Source organism: Paramormyrops kingsleyae, chromosome 1 (assembly GCF_048594095.1).
Source record: "Paramormyrops kingsleyae isolate MSU_618 chromosome 1, PKINGS_0.4, whole genome shotgun sequence".
In the NCBI taxonomy this organism is placed as follows: domain Eukaryota; kingdom Metazoa; phylum Chordata; class Actinopteri; order Osteoglossiformes; family Mormyridae; genus Paramormyrops; species Paramormyrops kingsleyae.
Genome location: NC_132797.1, coordinates 19,771,317 through 19,784,323, shown reverse-complemented (window position 1 = coordinate 19,784,323; position 13,007 = coordinate 19,771,317). Strand labels below are relative to the sequence as shown.

At 44.9% G+C, this 13,007-nt stretch overlaps 1 protein-coding gene across 1 annotated transcript in view; it reads right to left on the bottom strand.

Annotated features, from left to right (window-relative positions):
* The window catches only part of LOC111841617 (uncharacterized), a 103,051-nt gene that overhangs the window by 19,016 nt on the left and 71,028 nt on the right, over positions 1-13,007 (bottom strand). Inside the window, exon 18 of the mRNA XM_072711446.1 lies at positions 1,122-1,295. Within this exon, the coding sequence (XP_072567547.1) occupies positions 1,122-1,295 (174 nt within the window). The remainder of the gene's footprint in view (positions 1-1,121; positions 1,296-13,007) is intronic.

The following is a 13,007-nucleotide window of genomic DNA, read 5'->3' as shown; positions in this document are numbered from 1 at the left end:
GGGCACAGAAGTCCAATAATAAAACACCACTCGGGTTCAGATCGGGGGGGCCGTTCCTCCCAATCACGCCCCTCCAGGTCTCACTGTCATTGCCCACGTGAGCATTGAAGTCCCCCAGCAGAACGAGAGAGTCCCCAGGAGGAGCGCTCTCCAACACCCCTTCCAAGGACTCCAAAAAGGGTGGGTATTCTGAACTGCCATTTGGCGCATAAGCACAAACAACAGTCAGGACCCGTCCCCCCACCCGAAGGCGAAGGGAGGCTACCCTCTCGTCCACCGCGGTAAACCCCAATGTACAGGCGCCCAGCCAGGGGGCAATAAGTATGCCCACCCCAGCTCGGCGCCTCTCCCCGTGAGCAACTCCAGAGTGGAAGAGGGTTCAGCCCCCTTCGAGGAGACTGGTTCCAGAGCCCAGGCCGTGCGTCGAGGTGAGCCCGACTACATCTAGTCGGAACTTCACAGCCTCGCGCACCAGCTCAGGCTCCTTCCCCACCAGAGAGGTGACATTCCATGTCCCTAGAGCTAGCTTCTGTAGCCGAGGATCGGATCGCCAAGGTCCCCGCCTTCGGCCACTACCCAACTCACATTGCACCCGACCCCTATGGCCCCTCCTACAGGTGGTGAGCCCATTGGAAGGGCGACCCACGTGCCTTGTTCGGGCTGTGCCCGACCAGGCCCCATGGGTGTAGGCCTGGCCACCAGGCGCTCGCCATCGAGCCCCACCCCCAGGCCTGGCTCCAGGGGGGGGCCCCGGTGACCCGCGTCCGGGCAAGGGAAAACGTGAATCCATTATGTTTTTCTTCATGAGGGGTCTTTTGAGCCGCACTTCGTCTGGTTCCTCACCCAGGACCTGTTTGCCTTGGGTGACCCTACCAGGGGCATAAAGCCCCAGGCAACTTAGCTCCTGGGATCATTGGAACACGCAAACCCCTCCACCACGATAAGGTGTCGGCTCCAGGAGAGGGCATTAAAATATATTTATTGTTAAATAGCAACATTGCTTTTAAATGAGACAAGTTATCTAATTTGACAGATAATTACAATGAATATATAGAATTATTTCATGCTGATTATACATTGTTATGCAAATATTCTTCCAAGGAAATAGTCTGACAACTAACCTGAGTATCTCCAGCTGACATTCAGGATCCTCCAGTACAGCAGAGAGCTGTATCACTCCTGAGTCTCCTGTGTTATTGTAGCTCAGATCCAGCTCTCTCAGGTGTGAGTGGTTTGACCTCAGCGCTGAAGCCAGAGAAGCACAGCCTGTATCTGTGACACCACAGTCTGACAACCTGTAAGAGTTGGGGAGAAACTCTTCACTCTTTCAGCTCAGGACCCATAAATCAGTTAATTAAGGAAACACCATCATGACAGCACCTCTCTGGGATCTACACACGTGTCACTCTGACTGACGGACAGGTGTCTGTGTGTCTCTGCCTGCTACAGCGTGAGTGACACTTCTGTCCTTCTTTTGTCTTTCTGTTTCTTTGGTTCAGTTTTCCCCCTCCTGTTGTTCCCTTTTAGAGACCACCCCTTGCCATACACCCCCCTCTTACTCTCAGACCCCCCTGGCATGGAGTGAAGACTCCACCAGCCATCTCTCACAGTCACTGCCAGTTACTCCCGTCTCCCGACTTCAGCCGCACTGTTATTCAGTAAATACAGCCTCTGCAGTGCTCATGCTCGTACACTAGGGTGTCCCAAAAAGCTAAAAATGTTGAAAGGTATAAATCTCACCCTCCAAAATGTTTTCTATAGGTAAGTTGTTCTCAGAGAAAAAAATTTGAACCTAATCAGAAATTATTTAGGGGTGCCCCAAAGGGGTCAAATTTTGAAATTTTACCTATCGAAATTGAAAATTTCACTGTGTTAGACCTCATGTAATTCCAGAATTATCCATCCATCCATCCATTTTCTCCCGCTTATCCGAGGTCGGGTCACGGGGGCAGCAGTCTCAGCAGGGAAACCCAGACTTCCCTCTCCCCGGCCACTTCATCCAGCTCCTCTGGGGGAATCCCGATGCGTTCCCAGGCCAGCCGAGAGACATAGTCCCTCCAGCGTGTCCTGGGTCTTCCCCGGGGCCTCCTCCCAGTGGGACATGCCCGAAATACCTCACCAGGGAGGCGTCCAGGAGGCATCCTAATCAGATGCCCGAGCCACCTCATCTGACTCCTCTCAATGCGGAGGAGCAGCGGCTCTACTCTGAGTCCCTCCCGAATGACCGAGCTCCTCACCCTATCTCTAAGGGAGAGCCCAGCCACCCTGCGGAGGAAACTCATTTCGGCCGCTTGCACTCGTGATCTCGCTCTTTCGGTCACTACTCATAGCTCGTGACCATAGGTGAGGGTAGGAACGTAGATCGACTGGTAAATCGAGAGCTTCGCCTTTTGGCTCAGCTCCTTCTTCACCATGACAGACCGATGCAGCGCCCGCATCACTGCGGACGCCGCACCGATCCGCCTGTCGACCTCACGCTCCATCGTCCCCCCACTCGTGAACAAGACCCCGAGATACTTAAACTCCTCCACTTACGGAAGGATCCCATCCCCGACCCGGAGAGAGCATTCTACCCTTTTCCGGCTAAGGACCATGGTCTCGGATTTGGAGGTGCTGATTCTCATCCCAGCCGCTTCACACTCGGCTGCGAACTGTCCCAGCGAGAGCCGAAGGTCACGGTCTGATGAAGCCAACAGGACCACATCATCTGCAAAAAGCAGAGACCTAATCCTGAGGTCACCAAACTGGACACCCTCAACGCCCTGGCTGCGCCTAGAAATTCTGTCCATAAAAGTTATGAACAGAATTGGTGACAAAGGACAGCCCTGACGGAGTCCAACCCTCACCGGAAACAAGTCCGACTTATTGCCGCTCATGCAGACCAGACTCTGGCACCGGTCATACAGGGACCGAACAGCCCTTAAAAGGAAGCCCGGCACCCCATACTCCCAGAGCACCCCCCACAGGACTCCCCGAGGGACACGGTCGAATGCCTTCTCCAAGTCCACAAAACACATGTAGACTGGTTGGGCAAACTCCCATGAACCCTCCAGAACCCTGCGGAGAGTATAGAGCTGGTCCACTGTTCCACGGCCGGGGCGAAAACCACACTGCTCCTCCTGAATCCGCGGTTCGACAATCCGGCGGACCCTCCTCTCCAGAACCCCCGAATAGACCTTACCAGGGAGGCTGAGGAGTGTGATCCCCCTATAGTTGGAGCACACCCTCTGGTCCCCTTTCTTGAAGAGGGGGACCACCACCCCGGTCTGCCAGTCCAGAGGCACTGCCCCCGATGTCCACGCGATGCTGCAGATACGTGTTAACCAAGACCTCACAATGCACCCGACCCCTATGGCCCCTCCTACGGGTGGTGAGCCCATTGGAAGGGGGACCCACGTGCCTTGTTCGGGCTGTGCCCGACCAGGCCCCATGGGTATAGGCCTGGCCACCAGGTGCTCGCCATCGAGCCCCACCCCCAGGCCTGGCTCCAGGGGGGGGGCCCAGTGACCCACGTCCGGGCAAGGGAAAACGTGTTTCCAATATTTTTCTCATCATATGGGGTCTTTTGAGCCGAACTTCGTCTGGTTCCTCACCCCGGACCTGTTTGCCTTGGGTGACCCTACCAGGGGCATAAAGCCCCAGGCAATTTAGCTCCTGGGATCACTGGAACACGCAAACCCCTCCACACACCGTATCGTACACCCACTGCTGCCTGGTTTATAGCTAAACCTCAGTACAGTATTTATAATACTGTGCATTCATATATAAACAAATTGACAATTTCCAGTTGAGGCTACAATGAATTAATCCAGTATTATAACATATAATAGTGAGAGCTGTGAATAATTATGTTGTTCACTTTGTATTCACATTTTTTGTAACGAAACAGTCTGACTCCTAACCTGAGTATCTGCAGCTGACATTTAGGATCCTCCAGTACAGCAGAGAGCTGTATCACTCCTGAGTCTCCTGAGTTATTCTTGCTCAGGTCCAGCTCTCTCAGGTGTGAGGGGTTTGACCTCATAGCTGAAGCCAGAGAAGCACAGCCTGTATCTGTGACACTACAGCCTGACAGCCTGTAAAGAGAAGGAGAGAAACTCTTTATTTTCCAAGGCTATTTCTGAGTTGTCACCCAAAACAAGGGACTTAAAAATTTTTAACGTCATTTTCATTTGCATTTTTTCCTTTATGTTTGTATTTATAGGTGTTACTGCTTTCTGTCTGTGTTCAATTTTTGCATGACAAAAGAAACGTAATCATGATCTTAGTGTTTTTTGTGACGTTTTTCATACCTAACTTGAAAAAAGGGAGTACTACTCACAATAAATCAGACAAATAAAGCAATCAAAATCATTAGGTATTTTTATCTAAGCATAATTTACCTAAATACATTGTATCAGTTTTTTTTGATTGCTGACAATATGCAAAAACTCACCTGAGTGACCTGATGTTACATTGTGGATTCTCCAGCCCAGCAGAGAGCAGGTTAACACCTGAATCCATAAGGTCATTGTGACTCAGATCCAGCTCCCTCAGACATGATGAGTTTGAGCTGACAGCTGAAGACAAGACTTCACAGCTGTTCTCAGTAAGGTTACAGCTGTTCAACCTGAAAAAGAAAGCATGTTAAATTAGACATCTCCACACACCCCAGACATTACACATCCTACAAATCTCTCTTTCCGGCAACTTAGGGTGACATTGCATTGCATTGTCATTGAATTCCTTCGACCTTGACTGCATTAGATTTTGTCCCTTATTTGCACTGTTGTTGGTCCTATTGTCCCCCCGACACTGAAACTGAATGCAGCTCAGGCCATGATACATGATACAATGCTGCTTACATTAACAGATCTCTATGTTGGGAGGATTTCCACTTAAAGTCAGTTTTGTATAATATGTGCACTGTTCACTTACTGTTGTTATATAAACATAAATAACAATCCTAAACATCCACAGAAACTTTGTATTTTTTCAGCTTTCAAAACCCAAAAAACCTGTATATTTTTCTGTTGTACACTGCAAAGAACTTTTTCAGTTTTGCAGAGGAAGTATTTTTAATTTATTAATATTGTCACACTGTCACGTTTCGGACCGGGGAAGCAAGAGCAGGGAGATGGAGAATTGGGGAATGAGGGATTTATTATAGAAAATACCAGGAACACACGAGGCAAGGCACAAGACAGACATCAGATGTCAATGACCAGACTGGGGAAAACATACCTAACACAAACTTAAATACATTGAACTAATCAACAACAAGGAAAAACAGTTACACATGAGGTAATGAGGGACCGTGGCACACGGAAGGATTGGACGAGCGGGGCATGACAAATAGCTTACTAACGTTAATAAAATAAATTATCATATATTTTATGTAATTCCTGAAGATGAAAGATGATAACATTCAGTTATACTCTACAGGCATTATGCAGACAGTGTAACGCCACAAGTGACCCAGGACTCACAGTGCTGTTCTGGATGCCTTGACCACAGGCAGCAGCTGCAGAAGACCTTCATCTGATCTGATGTATTTTTTCAGGTCAAACACATCCAGCTCCCCTTCTGAAGTCAGCAGCACAAAGATCAGAGCTGACCACTGTGCAGGTGAGAGGCTTTCTGTCAAAAGTCTTCCTGACCTCAGGTAACTTTGGACTTCCTTAACTAGAGAGGTGTCATTTAGTTCATTCAGACAGTGAAACAGATTTATTGTCCTTTCTAAAGAAAGATTTCCCCCAATCTTTCGCTTAATGTACTTGGCTGTCCTCTTTATGCCATAGGATCCAATTTCTGATTGTGACAGAAAGCCCTTTAAAAGTGTCTGACAAGAATCCATTGACAGACCAAGCAGGAAGCGGAGGTAGAGATCTAAGTGTCCAGTCTTACTCTGTAGAGCTTCATCCACTGCCTTCTTTAGAAGATCAGTCAAGGTGTTGTTTCGTTGTGAAGTAAATTTGGTGAATTTCTGGTTTTCATGTGTTAAAAACACATACAAAGCAGCCAGGTACTCCTGAATACTCGAATGTACAAAGCAGTACATCTTCTGCTGATGCAATCCAGTCTCCTCTTTAAATATTTCTGTGCACATTCCAGAGAAGACTGAAGCTTCACTCACATCAATGCCACTTTTTCTCACATCTTCCTCATAGAAGATAAGATTGCCATCTTGGAGGTTCTGGAAAGCCAGCTTCCCCAGTTTCAAAAGGAATTCTTTATTTTCTCTCAAGGATTCTGAAAAAGGCTCTGGTGCTTGTGTTCTGGGATACTTCTGATTTTTCAAGGATGTATGAAATATAACAAAATGTGTGTACATCTGAGTAAGAGTTCTGGGGATTTCGCCACTGCCTGCTTCACTAAGCAGCCTCTCAAGAACCGTGGCTGAAATCCAGCAGAAGACTGGTATATGGCACATGATGTACAGGCTTCTTGATGACCTCACATGTGAGATAATCCTGCCAGCCAGGTCTTCATCGCTGAATCGCTTCCTGAAGTACTCCTCCTTCTGAGGATCATTGAATCCTTGTATCTCTGTTACTTGGTGGACAGGAGGGATCAGATTGGCTGCTCCTGGGCGAGAAGTTATCCAGAGGAGAGAAGAGGGAAGCAGATTTCCTTTAATGAGGTTTGTTAGTAACACATCTAATGATGTTGGCTTTGTTACATCAAACCAGCTCTCATTGGCCTGGAAATCTAAAGGAAGGTGACACTCATCCAGACCGTCAAAAATGAACAATACTTTGCAATTACAAAGTTGAGCAGGTCCAAGCTCTTTGATTTCTGGGAAGAAGTGGTGAAGTAGTTGTGTCAGACTGTATTCCTTCTCCTTCAGTAGATTCAGATCACGGAAAGGTAGTGGAAATACAAAATGAACATCCTGATTTGCTGATCTGTGAGCCCAGTCAAGAATAAATTTCTGCACAGTGACTGTTTTTCCAATACCAGCCACACCTCTTGTCAGCACAGTTCTGATCCGTGTCATTTGTCCAGGTTGTGGTTTAAAGATGTCATTACATTTTATTACAGTCTCCTGTGCTGTAGGTCTCTTGGATGATGTCTCAATCTGTCTGACCTCATGCTGATCATTCACAGTTCCAGTTCCACCCTCAGTTATATAGAGTTCTGTGTAAATCCGATTGAGCAGAACTGCTTTTCCTGGGTTAGCTTGTCCTTCACACACATATTCAAACCTGTTTTGCAGTGTTTGTTTTAGTAAATGTTGAGAAACCATCCTTGTTTCACCTGGAAAAACAATTTTTAACGATTATTTATTTCATGATTTATCACATGCTTGATGTTACGCTCATTGTTTCCTCATAATATTCAGCATCAGTCATGCTTAAATTTAACTGGTGATCAGGCAACATCATAATAATGCAGAACAATCATTATAAACCTATACAGTTAGAATATGATGGACAAATAAACAATCCAAAATTCTTACTCTGCTCCAACCTATCAGCGAGATCCATCTTATTCATGGCCCTCAGGATGTAGAGCGTGATCTTCAGAGCCCCTTCTCTGCCAGAGATGTTTTGTATCTTACCATCACTGTCCAACACACTGTCATCCTCCATCTGAGCCGCACAGCATGCTGGGTAATCGTGGCTCAGATATTTCTTAAATGTTTTCAATTGGTCCTTCAGGAATTTCACTGCATTTTTCTCAAGTGACTATGAGGTGAGGTATGATAAGACAAGATAACACAAAACAAGTTAATTTCATTGTCATTGTTTGACGTTACTGAATTATCAGCAGTCTACAGATGCATGAATAAATAAACAATATAAGAAAAAAACATTAAATGCAAATTAAGAACAAAACTTAAAACAAGAACTGACAGTATAGCACTCATCATCAGAGTCTATATGTGAATAAATTAAATAAAAAACCAAAGACCAGTCTTTCAGGGATTGTTCTGTTATGTCTAAAAGTTGTGAATCGTTGTTGCAGTGGAATCCCTTGTCATTTATTTCATTATCGTATATGTGTTTATTGCAACCGAAAAAGTCCTTTATTTATAAAACTTTATTGAACGGAAGTTACGCCCAGTTAGTTAAGAAAAGTGACTGTGCCAGGACAAAATACACGCACTTCACGGTGCATGGCGGCATCCGCACTGATGAAGATAACGCAGTCATCGCACACTAGAGTGAAGCTGACCACTACTACGCCTCAACGCAGCATGGCATACAGCAGTGATCCAGCAGCCATCGGCTAGTCAACTCCACCATGTCCAACAAGGAATCATCTCTAAAGACCCGGTCAGAGGCTTCATGTACCTCCTCCACTGGTTCTGCAGTAGCCAAGACAAGAGCAAAAGCTGAGGCAGCCAAAGCTCGTCTTAGCTTTGCAGCAAAAGAAATGGATTAGAAAGTAGAAGAAGCTCAAATTGAAGTAGCAAAAGCAAAAATTGAGACTCTAATGTAAGTGATTTCATTAGATACCTTGCTCGTCGTGAAATAGTAACAACAGGGCTGCTTCAGTTTAATGACAAGCCTCAAAATTTCAGAGCTTGGAAACGCTCGTTTGAAAACGCAACAAGTGGTTTAGACCTAACAGCAAGCGAGGAGATGGACTTGATGTTAAAGTGGCTTGGCAAAGAATCCGCTGAGCATGTAGAGCAAATCAGAGCTATACACATTAACAACCCAGTCCATGGTCTCAATATGAACAATGTTACGGCTCAGCTGAAGCGATCAAGGATGCACTTTTCAAAAGAATTGACACGTTCCCCAAAATCACATCCAGATACTACATGAAGTTAAGAAAGTTTAGTGACCTGCTCATGGAACTGCAGAGTGCTAAAGCCGAAGGAGACCTCCGCGCCCTGGTCTTGCGTTTTTGGATATAGCGAGAGAAGTTAATCCAATCGTCCAAAAACTCCCCTTCAACTTGCAAGAAAGGTGGATTACGGTAGGAGCTAACTACAAACGCACAAAAGGTGTATCCTTCCCACCATTCAATGTTTTTGTAGACTTTGTTACTCAGGAAGCTAACTCTAGAAATGACCCTAGTTTTAACTTTACATCATCTCCTGATGTACCTAAAACAGACAAACCATCATGGAGAGCTAATATACAAAAAGAGATTTCAGTACATAAAACTGATGTTGTCTCCCGCTCTAACTCAGACATACACAGACATCAAAACAAAGCTGCAGACGGTGACAAGCTTTGCCTGATTCATAAGAAACCTCATCCTCTTCCAAAGTGCAGGACATTTCGAATGAAAACACTGGAGGATAGGAAAGCATTCTTAAAAGAGAATAACATCTGATTCAAATGCTGTGCCTCATCTACACACATTGCAAAGAACTGCAAAGTCAAAGTACAGTGTTTCGAGTGCAGCGATAGAAGCACTGCACTGCTCACCACCAAGGACCAGCACCCTGGCTAAAGGAACCTGAACCTGCAACAGAGCATGGCCGGGAGCCTGACTCCGCTGAACCAGAAGAGATTACTTCCAAATGCACTCAAGTTTGTGGTGTGAATGAAGCAGATAGATCATGCTCTAAAATCTGTCTTGTTAAAGTGTATCCAGCAGGCCACTCAGAACAAGCGGTAAGGCTCTATGCCATCCATGATGAACAAAGTAACAGATCGTTAGTACGCCCTGAATTTTTTTAACTGTTTAGTGATTGTGGCCCTAGTTCTCCTTACTCACTTAAGACAATAAATAACAATGGGTAGGAGAGCTACAGGTTATGTGGTGGCTGCCTTAGATGGTTCAGTCCACATCCAACTGCCTAGCCTTATTGAATGCAAAAATATCCCAAATGACAGAGATGAGATACCTACTCCCAGTGCAGCTATGCATCACAGTCACCTAAAATCAGTAGCTCACGTCATCCCTGAGCTGGACTCTAATGCCCCTATACTAATGCTTCTCGGACGGGATGTTATCAGTAGGGGTGTAACAATACATCGATTTGTTTCGGTATATCGATTCAACAGCAAACGATCCGATGCATCGATGTGACTGCATAAATATCGATACATGCGTTTTTATTTTCTGGCCTGTTCCAGTATTGTTTTCATGATCCACTCCGACATATACGTGGTCTACACCAGGGGTGCCCAATATGTCGATCGCGATCTACTGGTCGATGGCAAAGGTATTGTGGGCAGATTTTCTGGCATAAAAAATAGAGGATGGATGACGCGTTCAACCGCGCCAGCTGCTGCAAGCTACCGAGTGGCCTAGTTAGCCTCCAATTTATTTCTACTAAACTTAAGAAAGGGTATAAAAATGAATGGGGGAACTGGACCAAGTAAGAAGCCTCTAGCACATGAGAGGGTCATACGGGCAGGTCATGACAGTTATGGACATACTTTTTGTTACACTTTAATATTTGTCTGGAGAATACTTGATTCAAAATAAAAATTATTCACCATTTTAATCTACATCCATCCAAAGTTTTTATTTTTACCTTATTGCACTTTATTTTGCTTGATTTATGGGACATACTTGACTACACTAGATTGTGTTTACAGTTCCCAATAAAATATGATAAAATGCTAATTATATTTAAAAATCGAACTGTTGGCTTAAGGAATCGATACTGTATTGTATCGCAAGGAAAGCTGTGACCCCTAGTTACCACAGTTCACAAAGTCCGTAAACAGATAAGTGGCTCTAACAACGCACCCTACGCAGAAAAATTGGACCTGGGATGGGTCATAGTAGGAAATGTGTGTTTGGGTGATGTCCACAAAACTCCAGCGGTAAAGACTCTGTTCACTAATGCAAATAAAAAGGGCTGTCCCACAATGTTTGAGCCTTGCCCCAATGTTTTTAACATAAAAGAGAGACATTGTGAAATACAAGTCCCATTCAACTTTAGCACCCAACTTTCGGACAGCGCTTGCGAACATGATCATTTAAGATGTAATGTATTCAAACAAACTAGATACGACAATTACATCTCACCTTCCATTCAAGACAATGCCTTCTTGAAAATACAGTGGTACCTCGGTTCTTGAACTTAATCCGTTCCGGACTCCGGATCGAATCCTAAAAAGTTCAAGTTCTGATCGAATTTTTCCCATAAGAAATAATGGAAAACAAATTCATTGTTTCCTGCCCCCCCCCCCCAATTACACCTAAATATGTTATTTATTTATTTATTTATAGCATTTAAACACAAAATGAGCAGGATAAAACGAGAATTTTTTTCTTAATGGCTTCCAAAACGTTAAAGATATTATCCCAACATTACCCCTGTCCTGCCCCGATCGTCCGCTCCTTCCGTGTGCCACGCCCCCTTGTGTGGGATACCCATGTGATCAGCTGTTTCTGGTTGTTGTCATTAGTCCTCTGTATTAAGTCCACATTTCAGTTTGTTTAATAAAAAAAAATAAATAAAATAAAAAAAAAATTCAGTTTGTTTCCCCAGTCCGGTCATTGGGTGCGTTCGACTTGCTTACAGCACTGGCTTAAAGCAACGCATTCTGAATTTCTGATCCTGACGCAATGCATTACGGTTAGATGCATTGCGACCTCTCACCCGGCTGCACAAACTGGAACCGCCTCCGTGACGACACACCTTTGCCCTTATTGGCTGAAGAGTTTAGTTACACGCATGATGTTTGTATCCCAGGCAGTTCCGATGCGTACTCTGCTATTTCTCCCGAATATCACGTAAAGCAGTGAGAACTGGTTTTCAGTTAATTTACCTGGTAAAATAAAGTTTAAATAAATGACATAAATGCTCTAATAGTACACGTAAGTTAGTGGTTTATTTATTGTTAGTTACTGTAATGTTGCGCTGCTTTATTTGGTTAATCGTCCAGTCTGTGAAGAAGGCATTCAGGTAAGAATTGCATTGTAGTATTACTTATTTCCTGGCGCGTACAATTTATATTAGGTCAGCGTTCACGGTTCGATCGAGTTCTAGGTCAAACTGGTTTGTTCGACTTTCAAGAAATTCGAGTTCTAGTGAGTTCGAGAACCGAGGTACCACTGTAATGGAGGAAGGACTAACAAAGGACACAGATAACAGCTGGACAGCTCCTTTACCCTTCAAATTGCCACGACAAAAGCTCCCTAACAACAGACTACAGGCCCTAAACTGCCTAATGTTTCTAGTTCGCAACTTCGAAAGGAAACAGGAAACGAAGGAACATTTAATCACTTTCATGGACAAAATATTCAAAAACAAACACGCCAAGATTGCCCCTCCACTAAAAGACGGAGAGGAATGTTGGTATTTGTCGCTATTCGGTGTTTACCAGCCTCGTAAGCCCAAACAGATTAGGGTCGTCTTTTACAGCAGCGCTAAGTATGAGGGTGTATCACTGAACGATGTGTTGTTAACAGGCCCAGATCTGAACAACACACTGCTAGGCATCCTAATACGCTTCAGAAAGGAAGCTGTTGTTTTTACAGCAGACATCTAACAGATGTTTTACTGTTTCAGTGTTCGAGAGCAAGACAGGAACTACTTGCACTTCTTGTGGTTTCGTGACAATGACATTTCCAAAGACATTGTAGATTATAGGATGAGAGTCCATGTCTTTGGGAATAGCCCATCACCAGCAGTGGCCATATACAGCTTGCATCAGTCTGTCCTACGCAGCGAGCCGGACTGCGATCCAGATGTTGAGCAGTTTGTCACGCGCGACTTCTACGTAGACGACGGGATCATATCTTTCCCTACTGTTGAAATGGCTGTGTCACTACTCCAAAGAACTCACGACACACTCGCAAACTCAAGTCTAAGACTGCATAAGATAGCAGCTAACAGAAAAGAAGTGCTAGAGGCAATCCCTTCACAAGATCTTGCCAAAGATCTAAAAGACTTAGACTTTGAAGCAGATTCAGTCCCCATGCAACGTAGCCTTCTTTGGGACCTAGGGAAAGACTGCTTCACCTTTAGAGTGTCAGACGAGACAAAGCCCTACACTAGATGAGGTGTTTTATCAATGATAAACAGCCTTTATGATCCGCTAGGCTTTGTAGCACCAGTCACTATACAGGGAAAGTCTATTCTGCATGAACTCACAGTT